We start from the raw sequence: 18,503 nt of genomic DNA, 5'->3' as shown, positions 1-18,503 counted from the left end.
CAACAACAACAAAAAGAAAACACTGAGGCCTGCCCTCTGCCCTCCACCCCAGAGAGTCTGATTTATCAATCTAGGATGCCGTATGAGGATATATAATAGATTTCCACGTGATTCTAATGTACAGTCAAGGCTAAGAACCCCTACTCTAGGGGCGATTAGCTCCTGGCTGGTGGAACCAGCATATTCCAAACCACATCCTAACATTTGCCTCTCACATTGCCATCTTGTCTACAAAGAACCTTATGAAAGAACCTAGTTTATCCTTTCTCTCTGGCCTGTTGGTACCTTCTCTGATTTTTTTGGTAAAGATAAACATGTACCCTTTTAAGCCTATGTGACAAAATAAAGAATTTTGAAACCCTAATCTTACCTTTTGTAATTCACCTTGTTGTTCAGCAAGTTGTTAGCTGTGACTCAACATCCTTTATTAACCTGCATTTCTTAAAGACAGAGCCCATATGTGATGCCGTGTGACTGTTTATCTTGCTTACCTTTTGGATAAAAAGGAGTCCTGAGCGTCCAGGACAGCAATTTGCACCCACAAATACCAAAGAGCTTATCTTGTTATTCCTTTGTTCTAGGATTTCCTTGGAGACATGGGTGTTGACTGAAGCACTGGCCTCCAGAACCCATGCCAGCTCACAGGGGTCACAAGGCCAGGTAACGCCTCCTCCATCATGCATGCCTGTTATGAAAACCTTTTCCTCTTAGTTGGCTGTCCTGGTGTTTGCCCCTCTTCCAAGGAGACTGTCAACAAGAATTAAGTCAATTGCATGTACCCCTGTCTCAGTGAGCCCCTTCCTCAGAGGCCCCCTCAGCTGAGTCAGGAACAGCATGTCAGTATTTAAGCAAGAGCCCATCCACCTAACCAAGCCAGAGTTTGGCCTGTTCAGAAGATAAACCACTCTCTCTGCGCCATTCCAGATTCTTCTTTTAAAGATAGTGTTGCCTTGCCTATGTTGATGAGATGTTATAGGACCCTTCCTGAGAGAGCATTGTGTACTTGGTCAGCTTTCACGTAGCCTCCTACTTGGGGAGAAATCAAATATATCAACCACTATTGTCTGCGAGAAAGAGCCTAGCACAAATGTCAAGCTTTGTGCTGGCTGCTGGGGTCACGGTCACTGTGCCTCAATGCGATACAGATTAACTAACAACAAAGCACTATGAGATAATAGATAACAAAAGCCATTGTCAAGCAGGAATAAACTGGAGGAAGAAAATTACTTCTGTGGCTTTAGGAAGCAAATGTCAAATCACTAATACTTAGGCATTTTAAAACATTGATCTTTATTACTTTTCTGAATATAAAAGTAATGTGTACTTCTTGTATCTGTTGTTAGGATGCTTTTAGCTATCAAATAAGACCCACCTAAGATGGCTTAAATAAATAAGTGAATGTATTTGTTCACATGAAGAGTTAGGTACACTTCAAGGTTGGTTCATAGATAGCAGCTTAACAATGCCAAGTAAGACCTGGATTCCTTCAGGCTCTGCACTCTGCTGGCCACAATTCAGCTTCATCCTAAGTCTGGTTGCCTGCGGGTCATAGTGTGACTTCCAATAGCAGGGGCCATATGCTTCCTCGTTTCTGTCCAGTCCACTGAGAGAAAAAGGTGTCCCATACCCTCTTCCAATAGTGAGGAAGAACTTCCCCAGAAAATCTCTCTCCTAGTTTTATTTCCTGCAATTGGGTCACATGCTCATTTCTGAACCAGTCATGGAGATTGAGATTACCCTAGTACCCACCAGTCATGCCCATTCAACTGAGAGTCAGCATCTTGTGTAGCACCTGGGCTGAGTGGGGAGAAGCATTGGCCTTCCATTAAGAAGGAGAAAGAGGAACAAATACAATACACATGAAATTCACTTTGGAGAGCCCTGACCAGTCACCTTAAGTAGATAAGCAAAAGAATAATACAGAACTAGAAAGCTAACAGAGAAGATAAAATGGAATGATAAAAAAAAAATACTTGATTGATTCAAAAGAGGGCAGGAAATGAGAAATATGGGAACAAAGAATAGATGATAGACTTAAATTCAACATTAAATGTATGAGGACTAAACATTCCAAGAGACTGGACTAAGGAAACCAAGCAAGAATCACCTATTACTATTTTAAAGAAACATACTTTAAGTATAAAGATGTAGATAGATTGAAAGTAAAAAGATAGGAAAAGACACCATCAAACATCAACCAAAAGAATGTTGGTGTGGCCACATTAATGTTGGCACAAGGAACTTCAGGGACCTAGGCTGGCCAAAACTTGAAGAAGAACAATGTAGAAAAATTAAATTACCAGATATCAAGACTCACTGTAAAGCTACAATGATTAAGCCAGGTGTTGACAAAACAAATAAACCCATGGAACAGAAGAGAGAATCTAGAAACAGATGTGTACATATATATCACTGATTTACACAAAGGCACCACTGCAACTCAGTGGAGAAAATAGTATATTTTTTTTAACCAACAGTGCTGGGTCATTAAATATCATTGTGAGAAAAAATTAAGTTTCAGCTTTCACATCTTACTACAAAATTAACTAGAGATGGATTACAGGTCTAGTTAATTTTGAAGGAAAACGTAGGAGAATACCTTCATGATCTTTGAGTAGGGGAAGATTGTTCATCAGCCCTCCATGGTTTCTAACTTTTTAATCTTCTTCATTCTAATGATTTAAAATGGTAGCTTGTTTCCATTTTAATTTACAATTTTTTAATCACAAGCGAGGCTGGACACCTTTTCACAAGCTAAGCCACTGGTTTTTCTTTTAAGTGTTCATTTGTCCCACTTTTCTGTTAGGTTATTGCTCTTTTTCCTATTAATTTTTAAAGTTCTGTATATACCAAGGAATACTTCTTAATTTTTAAAGACTTTATTTTTAGAGCAGTTTTAGGCTGACAGCAAAATTGAGCAAAGGTACAGAGATTTCCCATATACCATTGTCCCCACACATGCACAGCCTCTCCCCTTGTCAACATCCCCACTGGAGTGGAACGTTTGTTACCCTTGATGAACTTACATGGACCCATTATAATCACTCAAAGTCCATAGTTTACATTAGAGTACACTCTTGGTGTTGTACATTCTATGGGTTTCGACAAGTGTGTAATGACATATGCCCATCATTATGGTATCATACACAGTATTTTCACTGCCCTAAAATATCTTCTATGTTCTGCCTATTCATCCTTTCATCTCCCCTAACCCCTGGTAACCTAGCAAATGGAATTCTATTCCTTGAAGAAGGAAGCCCTACTACTTGCAAATAATAAAGAAAAGAGCTACTGATACCAGAAGAAAAGATGAAATACTAAGTAACAATTTAAAAAATTTTATTTTTTAAATATTTATTTGTTTGTTTATTTATCTGGGGGCACAGACGCACAGCTCACAGGATCTTAATTCTCCTACCAGGGATCGAACCTGCACCCCAGCAGTGAAAGTGCCGAGTCCTAACCACTGGACTGCCGGGGAATTTCCTAAAAAATAATTTTAGATGCATTTGGAGGTTGAAATTTTTAGAATGAAACCCTGTCTTATATTTAGTAATCAATAAAAATTTCCTCATGAGGTGGTCTGTAAAAAGTTCTTTTCTGAGATATCTGGCTTTCAAAGTTTGATGCTGTTCCTTAAAAATGCAGCTTTTAATCTCTAAAAATCTTGTATGCTGACTGGAAGTCATGGATAACTGGATTCACACTGAGATTTGTAACTCTAGAAGGTATCAACTACCATTCTTCTATGTTAAAAACAAATAGTCTCAGAACTTTTCCTGTCTCTCCTCTCCTTTTGTACATAAAGGTAGGTACAAAGTAAGATGACTAGTTGATTCATCTTAAAACAAGGTGTTCCAGGAAGTTTATTCGGACAATCAGGTTGTCATTGTCTTTTGGCTTTATGCTGATTTTTCCAGAGCAGGCATAGTTTCTTTTCTTAATAAATTTATTTATTTATTTATTTAATTTTGGCTGCACACGGGCTTTCTCTAGTTGCAGTGAGCAGAGGCTACTCTTTGTTGTGGTGCGCGGACTTCTCATTGCAGTGGCTTCTCTTGTTGCGGAGCTTGGGCTCTAAGTGCACGGGCTTCAGTAGTTGTGGCACGTGGGTTTGGTAGTTGTGGCTCATGGGCTCTAGAGCACAGGCTAAGTGGTTGTGGTGCACGGGCTTAGCTGCTCCACGGCATGTGGGACCTTCCTGGACCAAAGCTCGAACCCGTGTCCCCTGCACCGGCAGGCGGATTCTTAACCACTGTGCCACCAGGGAAGTCCAGGCATAGTTTATTTTGTGTAGTTAAATTCACCAGTTCCCTGGTGCTCCTAAAACAATGTCTCAAATCACTTCCCTTCAAAGAAGCCAAAAAGCCCAGGTGCTCCCTTTCCTAGCTTCTCCTTTATCCAGCCTCCCTTGCAGCTAGAATGCAAGTATGTGATGAAGGTTTAACCAATCAGATGCTCCCACCCCAGATTTTTGAATTGGTGGCTACTGATGCAAAGCACTAAGAACAGTGGAGTCCATAGCAGTGACGGCAGTGACCACAGCAATATCCAGTTTCTGGGAACAGCAGATACTGTACAAAATGTCACAGCCATGTCCTCACTGGTAAGATGTTGGCTGTGGCCCCGCAGCTGCCTGGTCTCCCATGTTTCCTGCCTTCCTCCAGCCTGCTTCTCAAGGCTTCCTGGTACTTTTGTGAACCAACTGCTTTTCAGTCCATTCCTTTTCTGTTTAACTAGAGTTGGTTTCTGATGCTAAAGTTTTTTGCCAGTTATAAGGAAACAAGGAGAAAATCCCTCTCCCACACTCTGTGTCCCTCTTTGCCATCTGAGCACTAAGAATCCTTCATGAAAACAGCTCCTTATATACAAACAGCTCATACAGCTCAATATCAAAACAAAACACAAAAACAAAAACAACCCAAACAACCCGATCCAAAAAAAAAAGGCAGAAGACCTAAATAGACATTTCTCCAAAGAAGACATACAGATGGCCAATAGGCATATGAAAGGCACATTGCTAGTTATTAGAGAAATGCAAATCAAAACCACAATGAGGTATCACCTCACATCAGTTGGAATGGCCATCATCAAAAAGTCTACAAATAATAAATGCTGGAGAGGGTGTGGAGAAAACCTACACTGTTGGTGAGAATGTAAACTGGTGCAGCCACTATGGAGAAAAGTGTGGAGGTTCCTTAAAAAACTAAAAATAGAGTTGCCATGTGACCCAGCAATCCAATTCCTGGGCATATATCCAGAAAAGATGAGAACTCTAACTCAAAAAGATACATGCACCCCAATGTTCATAGCAGCACTATTTACAATGGCTAAGACATGGAAGCAATCTAAATGTCCATTGACAGATGAATGGATAAAGAAGATGTGGTATATATACAGATACAATGGAATATTAGCCATACAAAAGAATGAAATAATGCCATTTTCAGCAACATGGATGGACCTAGAGATTCTAATACTAAGTGAAGTAAGTCAGAGAAAGATAAATATCATATAGTTTCACCTATATGTAGAATCTAAAAAATAATACAAATGAATCTATATACAGAACAAAAATAGACTCACAGACATAGAAAACAAACATATGGTTACTAGCAGGGGACGTGGGGAAGAGATAAATTAAAAGTTTGGGATTGGGCTTCCCTGGTGGCGCAGTGGTTGAGAGTCCACCTGCCGATGCAGGGGACACGGGTTCGTGCCCCATTCTGGGAGGATCCCACATGCCGCGGAGCGGCTGGGCCCGTGAGCCATGACCGCTGAGCCTGCGCGTCCGGAGCCTGTGCTTCGCAACGGGAGAGGCCACAACAGTGAGGGGCCCGCGTACCGCAAAAGAAAAAAAAAAAAAAAGTTTGGCATTAACAGATATACACTACTATATATAAAATAGATGAACAACAAGGACCTACAGTATAGCACAGGGAAATATATTCAGTATCTTGTAATAACCTATAATGGAAAAGAATCTGAAAAAGAATATAGATAGATAAACTGAATCACTCTGCTGTACACCTGAAACTAAAAAAACATTGTAAATCGACTATACTTCAATTAAAACAAAAAAACCCAGCTCCTTTAGTCCTGGCTGTGTGTTTGCTCACCCTCCCCGCCCCCTTCTCTCATCTCTCCAGGTCTCAGGTATGATTTCAGGTTCCAGAGCACCAGCCAGCAGCAGAGACGTTCAGCTTGCTCTCTCTCCATCCCTCGCTGTCTCAACCTCCTCCAGGACAAGAGCCCCACCCTGTACAGCAGGGCTCCTATAAGTACCCTCCTGGAGCCACCGTTCCATTCATTCATCCATTTGCCCAGACAAGTCCGGCTGCCTGGCGAGCACACAATTGGGGCCTGGTTTAGAACCCCTACATATTGAGAAACTGGATACTTTGGGAAATAAATTGTCCTTTTTCTAAAAAGATCCTTCTAGATTATCTTTAGCAGGACTAAATGATTCCTGTTGAACCTGACACCTGTTTCCTAAAGGCTTGTCCCCTCCCTCTTTCCTCCCTCTCTTCCACCAGCATTCACAGAGCACATTTTAATGAGACAAGATGGCAGAGCCTCAGCTCAGCCCTCCCTCAGAGAAGTCTCACTTCACTCCAGTATGCTGTGTAACCCAAAATAAGTTCCTGCGCATCAGAATAGTCAAGACTGTTCCTCCTCTTGTAGGTGACAGAAGTCTCTCCTCTTTCCACTGCAAAGGAAATGCCTTCAGATCGGAAGGCATTTACTTTTTTCAAAAGTAAATAAAATGGGACTCCCCTGGTGGCACAGTGGTTAAGAATCCACCTGCCCGTGCAGGGGACACGGGTTCAAGCCCTGGTTCAGTAAGATCCCACATGCCGCAGAGCAACTAAGCCCGCAAGCCACAACTACTGAGTCTGCGTGCCTAGAGCCCGTGCTCCACAACAGGAGAAGCCACTGCAATGAGAAGCCGGTGCACCACAACAAAGAGTAGCCCCCGCTCACTGCAACTAGAGGAACCCCGCGCGCAGCAACTAAGACCCAACACAGCCATAAATCAATCAATCAATCAATCAATAAATAAATAAATAAATAAAATGGCTCTGCAAAACAAGAATCATTCGGTCATGTCCCAGGAGCCACTCAGTGATACCTTCTCTGTGTTTCAGCCAATGGCTTCAAGGCACCTAAAGTAGCAGTAGGCGTTTCCCAGACTCTGGCTCCTAGGAAACTTTACCTGGAGGGTGGTTGCAGGTATATTCTGAGTAACCAAGCTGGTTGGGGTTAAATCCCATTTAGTCCCTCGGGGTCCCCAGGGACTAAAGATTATGCACAAGAATGGCTCAGATACATCCACTGCCAGTCATTTGCAGTAACCAACTTTCCATAAATGTCAATACGCGGGCTTCCCTGATGCCTCAGGGGTTAAGAATCCGCCTGCCAGTGCAGGGGACACGAGTTCAAGCCCTGGTCCAGGAAGATCCCACATGCCGTGGAGTAACTAAGCCCATGCGCCACAACTACTGAGCCTGCGCTCTGCAGCCCACGAGCCAAAACTACTGAGTCTGCGTGCCACAACTACTGAAGCCAACTGCGCCTAGAGCCCGTGCTCTGCAACAAGAGAAGCCACCACAGTGAGAAGCCCATGCATTGCAAAGAAGAGTAGCCTCCGCTCGCGACAACTAGAGGAAGCCTGTACACAGCATGAAGACAAAACACAGCCAAAAATAAAATAAATAAAATATAAATTTTTTTAAAAGCCAATATGCTTATATTGACATGAATATGACACACATATATAATAGTTTCATTATAAAGGCATATTTTAATAAAGTTAAGTATATACATAAACACACATAGTCTCAATTAAAATATATAGGTTAAGTTTTTTGCCCTAAAAGTTATAAGCAGGCTAAATTATTTACAAAATAATAAAAACCAGCCATAATTTTCATCCTGCTGAAGATGACTTTCCATGATCATGACCTAAGCAGATTTTTCATAGGCCACAGGACCCGGAGGTCAGATTTTCTGCATCTCCAGCTGCCAGGGGCACACACACTTATAATCCTCTGTCAGAGACTTAGTCAGGACCTGGGAAGGATTATTCCAAATCAGGGCCATCAAGAGGAGGAGAGGGGGATCCCCAAGTGACAAAGCCACAGAAGAGCTCAGGAAAGCCTCTGTCTTCACCTGCTTTGAGGAGGGCTGGCTCTATTCCCCACAGTGTCCCTAAGTCACAAGCTTCCCTACCGCCTCAAGGGCTCATTTTGGAAACTATCTTTGGCTGCCTAAAGAGAAGGGTTCATGCTCCAGCTCAGGTAGTCCCCACATAACTGCCACATAAACGTACACCTGGGAGAAAGTTGAGGCTGCTCTTGGGTGGGCTTCCCAGCAACCTGTGCACCAAACTCGTGTCCCCCCACTGAGTAGGACTTGAATGCCATTGCCAATGGCTTAATGGCCATTCCATAAGATAATAATTTGTCATCGTTTTTAAACCTTAAAGTTGGCCAAATTCTTTACAGCACACAGACTTAGATCCAATACTTTGATTTTGTTCCAAATTATTTTAAAAGTCAAAAAGATTTTAAATTGAAAATTTTGTTTCGACTACCTCGGGCACTTGCCAAAACACTCTCCAAGTATTTTTTTCAGCGATTCTCATTATACATTTGCAGAAAGCTTTTAATAGTTACCAAAATGCATCTGCCCATTGCTTCATTGGATTCACTCAGGAGTCCCCAGGAGCTCGAAGGATTGGTGAGTGTATCCATTTGACAATCAAGGAAACCGACACCCAAAGAGGCATGAGACTTGCATAGCTAGTAAACAGTGAAGAAGCCAGACTTCCCAAGATTGCTCTCTGTACATGCTCACAATAGAAATACACAGAGGACTGTCCCTTGGCATTTTCCAGGCTGAAACACTGAGGCACAAAAAACCCCCCAAGAAACCCACTACCTATCTTATGAGGTCTGTTATTAACTTTTTTATTTGAAAGAGAAGAAGTTGACTGTGAATAATTTTCTATCTATATTTTCCAAAAGCAAAGAGAGAGAAAATAAAGGAAGATGATCAGGACTAATGATGTACTGATGTAAGAGCCTTTTCTCTCAGCAGGTGAAAGGCAGGCAACAAGCACAGGTTCTGTGAGGCTGCACTGCCGGCTGTCACCTCCTCTGTGCAATAGTGACATTTCATCAACATTGTGTATTAATGCTGGGATTTAGTAAATCAAACTGTATTTTTTTAAAAAACAGAGTCATTAAGGAGCTAATATGAACATTTTATGTAAAACGAATAATTAGTCCTTAATATTTTTATGCAAATATACCCTATTCAACGATTCTAAAGTGCGCTCGATTTTTTTCTCATTTTAACCTCTAAAATCAGCACGCATCTGTGAAAGGATGCAGTCAATGTGTCATACAATAATTGTCCACCAGGTGGCAGTCATGATGTAGTAATAGGAAATTTTCCATTGACGCATTCCAATAGGATGGAGAAATCCTCAATCTCAAAAGTACCTTAGATTTGATGAAATACGTAATGGCTTGTTTGGAGCAAGATACAACTACAACAAGTGTTTATTTTAAATAATACTAGGACCTAGGTTATATTCTAATCCTAGTTTTAGAATTCACCAACAGAGTGAACCCATGAAACCCTAAGCACTCCAACTTCCACCCCAATAAAGGCAGAACCCCAGGTTCTGTCGACCCACACCACAACCTCTCTGTGTGACCCCAGGTGTGCTATGCACCCTCTAGGACTTTTGAGTAATAAACCTTGTCTTTTCAAAGTTCTCTGATACAACCAGTTGTTGAGGTACGATTTGCAACTATAATAGGAACCACAAGGGCAGGTCCAGCCACGACATTGGTTGGGGAATATCTGTGGGGGGCCTCACCACAAGTAGTACCTGATGGGGTGAGTGCCCCCAGGCATTCCTCCCTGATAGCATCACTCTTCACAGGCTAAGACCAGACACAAAACAACTGTGTTCTCTTAAACAGCTCACACCACTATTTCATGACCTTTTATAGTTGGTGGCTTCCATAGAAAATTTCAAGTACATATTTTGTGCTAGGCAGATAATTATTTCCTTCTTCTCCACTCCAGCCTTCCGTCAATCTGTCCTCACTATACATTTCATAAGCACACCAGTCAGTATGATTAAAATGTCCCTAAAAAGGCAGCCAATCTTCAAAGAAGCCAATAAGACATGACCCATTTCAGGAAAAGAAAGAAAAAAAAAATTGGTTCAGAAACAACTAAAATGTCAACATGGTTTGAAAGAAACCAATCAGTAATACAGACATAAAGATGCTACGCTTGTGATTAGCTTGATTAACAAAATAATAAAGCCTGTTAGAAAAATATTAATAAAACATTCTGGTGATGAAAGCTTATCTCTGATGAGTTGGAAAAGCAAAGAAAAATAATCCCGAGCCATTTCCCAATTTAGAAAGATTTTGTTTATCCTTCTTTGCTGGAGTTGGAGCCAACCATTCTGATGGTTTGGATTAGCTCTTAATATTTCTAGCCATTTGAGTATTCACATCAACGGTGCATTTCTGGGAACAGGCTATATCACCACAGAGAGCAGGCTGTGGAACGAAGCTTCTCCACACCTAGGTCACAAGCCTCCTCTCTCCTTTCACCACTTTGACCAGTGGCCTTTAGTCGAAAATGGGCAAGGAGAAGTCAGTGACCCCAGGCCATCAATGCACCCAGGCGGTCCACATGGTGCCCATTGGTCTTCCTCCATCCCCAGGGTTTCCAAGAGCTCAGCTGCCCACTAAGTATCCAGGCTTGCATCCAACTAACCCTCCCTGTTAGGCATCTTAGTCACTTGTTTTTTTAACTACATTATCGAAGTTGAGGCAGTGAAACCATGACAGAGGGAGAGGAGAAGTTAGTGTAAGTAGGAGGCTCGTACAATTCTTGAGACTTGCGAGATATGAGTTCTTTTATCAGGATACCTATTTTAGGCTTGAATAGAATTGATGTGTTCATTTATTCATTCACTTTACAAATCCATTCTCTCTCCAAATGGCTATATATAAGATTCATGCCATGGTGGAAATAATTAGAGTTTTAGAATCAAAGGGACCTGGATTCAACTCCTGACTTAACATTTTTTCTGAGCCTGTTTCCTCACCTGTAAACTTAAAATAATCATACCATCTTTGAGGGTTTTTCTAAGGATTTCAAATAATGTATATAACATTACTGGCACATAGTAAATAATAAATAAGAGCTATAACTATTTTATTATTATTAATGTTGCTGCTGCTAAGCAATACAACCCCCCAGTTCAATCCTCCATATTTACCTGAGGATGATTCTTCCTCTTAGTCAACTTCTTCAGTCTGACAGACAGAAATTCAGATTTCCACCAGCTTTTTGTTAACTCAGCTCAACCATGGCAGTTCTCAGCCTCTAACAAAGACTTCTTCCCTGGGCTTCCCTGGTGGCGCAGTGGTTGAGGGTCCGCCTGCCGATGCGGGGGACACAGGTTTGTGCCCCGGTCCAGGGGGTCCAGCTGCCGCGGAGCGTCTGGGCCCGTGAGCCATGGCCGCTGGGCCTGCACGTCCGGAGCCTGTGCTCCGCAGCGGGAGAGGCCACAGCAAGACTTCTTCCCTGACCAAACCTTAATCAGGCTCCTCCTGTTACTGAGCAAGGGCTCATTGCCTGACGCACATAGAAGCCAATACCATGGCACCGGCTTTTGAGAAAAGAAAAAGCTTTATTGTGAGGTCAACTGACAAGGAGGCTGAAAGCCTAACTCAAATCCGCCTCTCTGATCCAGGGTTCGGGAGAAATTTAAGCGGTTAGGGGAATTTCATACTTGGAAGCTGATTGGCTAGTCTCAAATCAGTCCTCATAAGCTACTGGTGCTGCTGGAAGCCAGATTTTCTCTACTGAAGGACTTCTCACTTCACATAAAGGGCTCCGGTGGAAACATTTCTATTCTTTGGTCCTGGGGTCATCCTGGAGACCTGGCTTCCTTTCTTGCACATGTGCCATGCTGTGTCTAAAATAACTCGTCTGATTAGTCAATCAACCTATTTCAGGAGGCAAAGCCAGTTTAAGCCGGTCAATATTTTACATGCTGTTTCAGTCTCAGCCCTCTTCTTAACTTGACCTTGGGCTGCTTCCTTTGACCTTTGCCTGCTGCCCTTGACCTTGGCCTGCTGGGCCCAGTCTTGGCACAATTCTTCCTAAGCCAATTTATTGAGAAGCCCCCACCCTTGATAGGTAATCACCGCGGCCTGCTTTAGCAAGAATCCCATTCATCAAGAATCCCCCTGCGCTTGATGTCTGATCAAGTTCCTCCTGGTGACTTCTGTCCACTGGCCCCCCTCACTCTGTTTGTTGGCCATAAATCTCCAGTTTTCCTTTGCTGTATTTGGAGTTGAGTTTAGTCTTCCCCTCTTGCAATGGTCTTGAAAAGAAGTCTTTCTACCATTCTAACAAGTGTTAGAATAATTTTTCTTTTACACCCCCATCACTGCACGTCATTTCTGATTAGATGGTGTCACTGCCCATTAAGACAGAAAATGGCACTTGGCCTCTTCTAGAGTCAGGACGTGTCACCAGGGGGCCCAGCTGATTCCTCTGACATGGGGCCATCACTCATCCGCCTGCCATAGTGGACACTCATCCGCTGAAATAGAACCACAGAGCTGGTTTCACTCAGAGCCCTGGAGGAAGTGAGATGGCTCCACTCCAGGCTCAGGCCTCCCCAGTGTGTTGAACCCTAGACCCCCGGAGAACCACACTGTTGCTCTGCACAATTGCCTTTGCCTCCCCTTGAAGGCCTGCCCTTGCCCTCTCTCAGTTAGTTTCTGATTCAAATTCACGCATCCTGTTTCTCCAGTCCCTCAGAGCCTTACTGAGCGACTCACTGACAATACTCTTAGGAGTGAACCGCTGATACTGACTCCAGGTTCTTCCTCTCAGAGCCACTCTTGCAGTGTATCCAGGGCCTTTGATGACTCAGAATTTAAGAGCTGGCAGAGGCCTCAGTGCTCAACAAGTCCTGTGTTTTCCTGATGATAGCATTGAGCTGAGGCCCTTGTTAAATACAAGTTACCAGGCATCTGCCCCTGGATATTCCAAATCTGGGCTGGGGCCCAGGAATGTGGGGGGCGGTTGTTTTGTTTTTTGTGGTACGCGGGCCTCTCACTGCTGTGGCCTCTCCCGTTGTGAAGCACAGGCTCCGGACGCGCAGGCTCAGTGGGCCCAGCCGCTCCGCGGCATGTGGGATCCTCCCAGACCGGGGCACGAACCCGTGTCCCCTGCAACGGCAGGCGGACTCTCAACCACTGCGCCACCAGGGAAGCCCAGGAATGTGGGTTTTTAAGAAACACTCCAAGGGGTTCTCATCTTCAGGGAAGACTGGGAGACACTGAAATTCTACCATAACCCTGATTATTTTACAGAAGGGGAAGCTGAGGCCTGTATAGGTGTAAAGGCTCACCCAAGGCTGCCTGCTCCTCCTTGGCAGATCCAAGTCCAGGGTCAGGTTGCTGACTCCTGGTACAATGACTGTGCCCTTCAGTCTGTAGCCTTGGCTCAGGGAAGCAGGAGGCTCAGGCTGGAGTTTGGGCACCATGTTGGCCAGTGGGTGAGGAGTCCACTGCACCCATAATAACCCCTCTCCTAATGCCCTGTGTAATGCCTGCGGTCGAGTCGGCCTCCCATTTAAAACAGGAAATGAGCAGGCCTGTGCGAATAATGACTGCTGCTCCCTGCCCTCTTTCTGTGGATCTGTTGCCTGTGCTAAGGGTCAGGAGAGCCAACTACAGTCTCTAGTGACCTTGAATTAGAGACACTTTATCCATCTAGGCCCCAGTTTCTTCATATATAAAATAAAGTAACTGAAATGAGATTAGGGTCTCAAAACTTTTCCCAAAAAAGAGAGTCCCCTGATGGGCCCAGGAGCTCAGTGTGGAGTTACAGTAAGTTGGGGCTGATGTTAGGGAAGAAGAAAGAGGAAGAAATGGAATCTGTGGGCAGTGCTCAGAGGTGAGCTGTCCTGGAGTGTAAGTTCCTCAAACCAGGTAATGAATGGACCCCTTCACATTCTTGGGAAATTATTGCAGACCACTAACTATCGTTTTAATTTTTATCATAGTGTTATTTCCATATGTACAGCCATAAAAATGTATAAACTCCATGTTTATAGGTTACTATATCATTGCAGAACAAAAGTGAAATCAAATGCCGTAAAGCTAATGAAATTCAAATCTGTGATATTAATTTAATGTGATAGGTAAGTGGATGATATTGTCTTGCAGAAACTAAATTGCCAATTTGCGGTTAATAGTAGAAAAATGTTAGCTCAGGTCTGGTCATATATTTGGTCTTTTTCTATATTGTGAGTTTGAAAATACAACTCCCAAGAACATCTGTTTGCACACAAAACAGAAGTATTAATGCATCCCAGCCTTTGTTTGTAATTCAGGAGGAGGAAACCTTCCACTTAACCAACATGCTGTAAGTGAGCAATGCAGATGTTACTTGATAACTCTGTAAAGTTTTCTCTTTGATTTGAAGATATTCGTCTGCATTCAATGGGCGACTAATCCAATTATTGTTGCCCTCCAGAACAGACCATTCTTCAAGACATACTGACTACTAAAATTATTGTTAATTGAATGGTTGAAAATTGATATTTTCAAAGACTGAGACCACAGTGTACATCTATTGAAAACATAAACACGGACGTTATGAGGTAAGTTCCTTTTTAGTCTGACATGCCTGTATTCTGTGTATCCTGAGATGATTCAATTCTCCCACATTTCTGTGTTCAGCCTGCTGCAAAAAATCTCAGTGATGGAGTATACCAAGAAGGCAACTGGATTGCACTTGGTATAAACTCAAAGATAAACACAAATCAAAAGAGAAAAACAAGGATTCTGATGATACATGCCACTACTCAAGTGTGGTCATCCATATGATTCAGAATCTGCTTATAATAACTGTTAGATGATCATCACCATGAAAACAAAAATTTAAATTTCTCATAGAGAATTTACAGATCCTTGAGAAATTGACAAACTCTGGGAAAGAAGAGTTTAGTGGGAAAAGTCAAACAGTTTGCCTTTGGGAGACTAAAGTCCAAGTCCAACTGTGTCACTAACTGACTCTGGAAGGTTGGGCAAGTGTTTACATCTTTAGGCATCTGTTTCCTCATCTATGAAACAGTCCTATAATCCCCCTTACGTCACAGGTCCACTATGACGGTGAATGAGACAGCTTACGTGCAGGTGCTTAAACAACCCTCATCCTGCTTACAAATGGAAAACAATCACAATGGCAGGGCCAAGTGGCTAGAGGTTGACTTCTATACGCTTTGAAATGCCCTGGCCACTTATTCCTGAGTAGCAGGGGACAGATGTGAATACCTCCTGGCCCTTCTGGTCCTTCCTGTCCAGGCCTCTCCTGAGCAAGTAAGGGTGGTGGTTATTGGTTAGCTTTCTGAAAGCATCTAAGAGGAGTGAGGGCCCATTCCTTGCTCTCTGCTGCCCTCTTCAGTATGAAAATTGGCCTTGCATCGGACGGGGTCTCCGCAGCAAGTCAGGAAGTACCGTCCAAGCCCAAGCCTTGTTGTCCTCTGGGCACCTCAGCTCAACAGTCCAGCTTCAGCCCCTACTCAGGATCCCACAGCTCCAGGCTGGCCCTGGTTCACTGCAGGCTTCAGGCCCTAGGCCTTGTGCAAGCTCCTCTGTTCATTTCTCAGTCTGCACAATTCCTTCTCCCACTTTCTTTCTTGTTAGGGCTTAGTTAAGATGATTTTAGGGCCCAGAGACCCTATAAAGTTTCCTCATGTTTGTTGACCTGCAATGAAATGATTTCCAATTACACATTAGCCCCTGAGGTAAAAAGATATGCTCTGTTGTTCTAATTCCATTTTAATGTTTGAGGTCAATTTGAATGTCTAATTCTATTTTAATGATAAGTATTTGCATTAGCCTTTTGAACACCCTTGAGGCGTGGCACTAAATAAGCAATGAGTTCTTAAAAGCAGCTTTTTTGTTTGCCACTCACAGCCCCATTATTCTTTAGACTAAGGAAGTCATTTCCAAATGAACCACACAGGACTCACAGGAGGCTCCAGTGGGTTCAGGGAAGAAAATATTAGAACTTTTATTTTCATATAGTATATTTAATTTCATTCTTCTAAAGTTTCAGTCTTGGACAATATTTTACAATATACATGATATAATAGTGGACTAGCGCAGGCACAGAATTTATACATAATTTTTTTGAGAATATTACTTTGTTTTCTTAATTATTTTATTGAAGTATAGTTGACTTACAATGTTAGTTTCTGCTATACAGCAAAGTGATTCAGTTATATATATATATATATATATATTCTTTTTTTATATATTCTTTTCCATTACAGTTTATCATAGGATATTGAATATAGTTCTCCATGCTATACAGTAGAACCTTGTTGTTTATATACATAAATATTTATATATTGTAGGGAAGTGCTAATTTTATTTGATTTGTTTTGTTCCTGAAGGGATATACGATGATAAAAGGTTGGAGACCTCTATTCTAGAAAAGTATTTATCATCCTGGCTGGGTTTCAGAATCACTAAGGGAGCTTTTTAAAAAAGTATATTATGCTCTAACCCCATCCCAGATTAGTAAACCACCATCTTCAGCAGTGAAGCTTGTGATATATGATTTTTTTTAATTTTTTAATTTTCTTTTTTTATACAGCAGGTTCTTATTAGTCATCCATTTTATACACATCAGTGTATACATGTCAATCCCAATCTCCCAATTCATCACACCACCCCCGCCCCCCCACCACTTTCCCCTCTTGGTGTCCATACGTTTGTTCTCTACATCTGTGTCTCTATTTCTGCCCTGCAAACCGGTTCACCTGTACCATTTTTCTAGGTTCCACATACATGCGTTAATATACGATATTTTTCTCTTTCTGACTTACTTCACTCTGTATGACAGTCTCTACATCCATCCACGTCTCAACAAACGACCCAACTTCATTCCTTTTTACGGCTGGGTAATATTCCATTGTATATATGTACCACATCTTCTTTATCCATTCATCTGTCAATGGGCAATTAGGTTGCTTCTATGACCAGGCTATAGTAAATAGTGCTGCAATGAATATTGGGGTGCATGTGTCTTTTTGAATTATGGTTTTCTCTAGGTATATGCCCAGTAGTGGGATTGCTGGATCATATGGTAATTCTATTTTTAGTTTTTTAAGGAACCTCCATACTGTTCTCCATAGTGGCTGTATCAATTTACATTCCCACCAACAGTGCAAGAGGGTTCCCTTTTCTCCACACCCTCCCCAGCATTTGTTGTTTGTAGATTTTCTGATGATGCCCCTTCTAACCGGTGTGAGGTGATACCTCATTGTAGTTTTGATTTGCATTTCTCTAATAATTAGTGATGTTGAGCAGCTTTTCATGTGCTTCTTGGCCATCTGTATGTCTTCTCTGGAGAAATGTCTATTTAGGTCTTCTGCCCATTTTTGGATTGGGTTGTTTCTTTAATATTGAGCTGCATGAGCTGTTTATATATTTTGGAGATTAACCTTTTGTCTATTGATTCGTTTGCAAATATTTTCTCCCATTCTGAGGGTTGTCTTTTTGTCTTGTTTATGGTTTCCTTTTCTGTGCAAAAGCTTTGAAGTTTCATTAGGTCCCATTCGTTTATTTTTGTTTTTATTTCCATTACTCTAGGAGGTGGATCAAAAAAGATCTTGCTGTGATTTATGTCAAAGAGTGTTCTTCCTATGTTTTCCTCTAAGAGTTTGATAGTGTCCAGTCTTACATTTAGGTCTCGAATCCATTTTGAGTTTATTTTTGTGTATGGTGTTAGGGAATGTTCTAATTTCATTCTTTTATATGTAGCTGTCCAATTTTCCCAGCACCACTTTTTAAAGAGACTATCTTTTCTCCATTGTATATCCTTGCCTCCTTTGTCATAGTTGACCATAGGTGTGTGTGTTTATCTCTGGGCTTTCTATCCTGTTCCATTGATGTATGTCTCTGTTTTTGTGCCACTACCATATTGTCTTGATTACTGTAGCTTTGTAGTATAGTCTGAAGTCAGGGAGTCTGATTCCTCCAGCTCCATTTTTTTCCCTCAAGACTGCTTTGGCTACTTGGGGTCTTTTGTGTCTCCATACAGATTTTAAGATTTTTTGCTCTACTTCCGTAAAAAATGCCATTGGTAATTTGATAGGGATTGCATTGAATCTCTAGATTGCTTTGGGTAGTATAGTCATTTTCACAATATTGATTCTTCCAATCTAAGAATATGGTATATGTCTCCATCTGTTGGTATCGTTTAATTTCTTTCATCTGTGTCTTCTAGTTTTCTGCATACAGGTCTTTTGTCTCCCTAGATAGGTTTATTCCTAGGTATTTTATTCTTTTTGTTGCAATGGTAAATGGGAGTGTTTCCTTAATTTCGCTTTCAGATTTTTCATCATTAGTGTATAGGAATGCAAA

At 42.0% G+C, this 18,503-nt stretch overlaps 1 protein-coding gene across 4 annotated transcripts in view; it reads left to right on the top strand.

The window, feature by feature from the left end:
* ANKRA2 (ankyrin repeat family A member 2) overlaps positions 1-15,427 on the top strand; it is a 33,509-nt gene extending 18,082 nt beyond the window's left edge. Inside the window, exons 9-10 of one of the 4 annotated variants that reach the window (XR_016392706.1) lie at positions 582-660; positions 14,602-15,427. Coding sequence is in view for 1 of the 4 variants with exons in the window: in XM_022595117.3 (XP_022450825.1) it covers positions 582-607 (26 nt within the window). In the remaining 3 variants the exon portion in view is untranslated. Of the gene's footprint in view, positions 1-581; positions 13,795-14,601 lie in introns of those variants that run through there. The other 3 variants (XR_016392705.1, XR_016392704.1, XM_022595117.3) reach the window with 3 other exon arrangements.
* The last annotated feature ends 3,076 nt before the right edge of the window (positions 15,428-18,503 follow it).

The sequence above is a fragment of the Delphinapterus leucas genome, chromosome 3 (genome assembly GCF_059928025.1).
Source record: "Delphinapterus leucas isolate spDelLeu-1000000601 "Yukka" chromosome 3, BTC_Dleu_Yukka2, whole genome shotgun sequence".
Lineage (NCBI taxonomy): Eukaryota > Metazoa > Chordata > Mammalia > Artiodactyla > Monodontidae > Delphinapterus > Delphinapterus leucas.
This window is presented reverse-complemented; position numbering and strand designations above follow the sequence as displayed.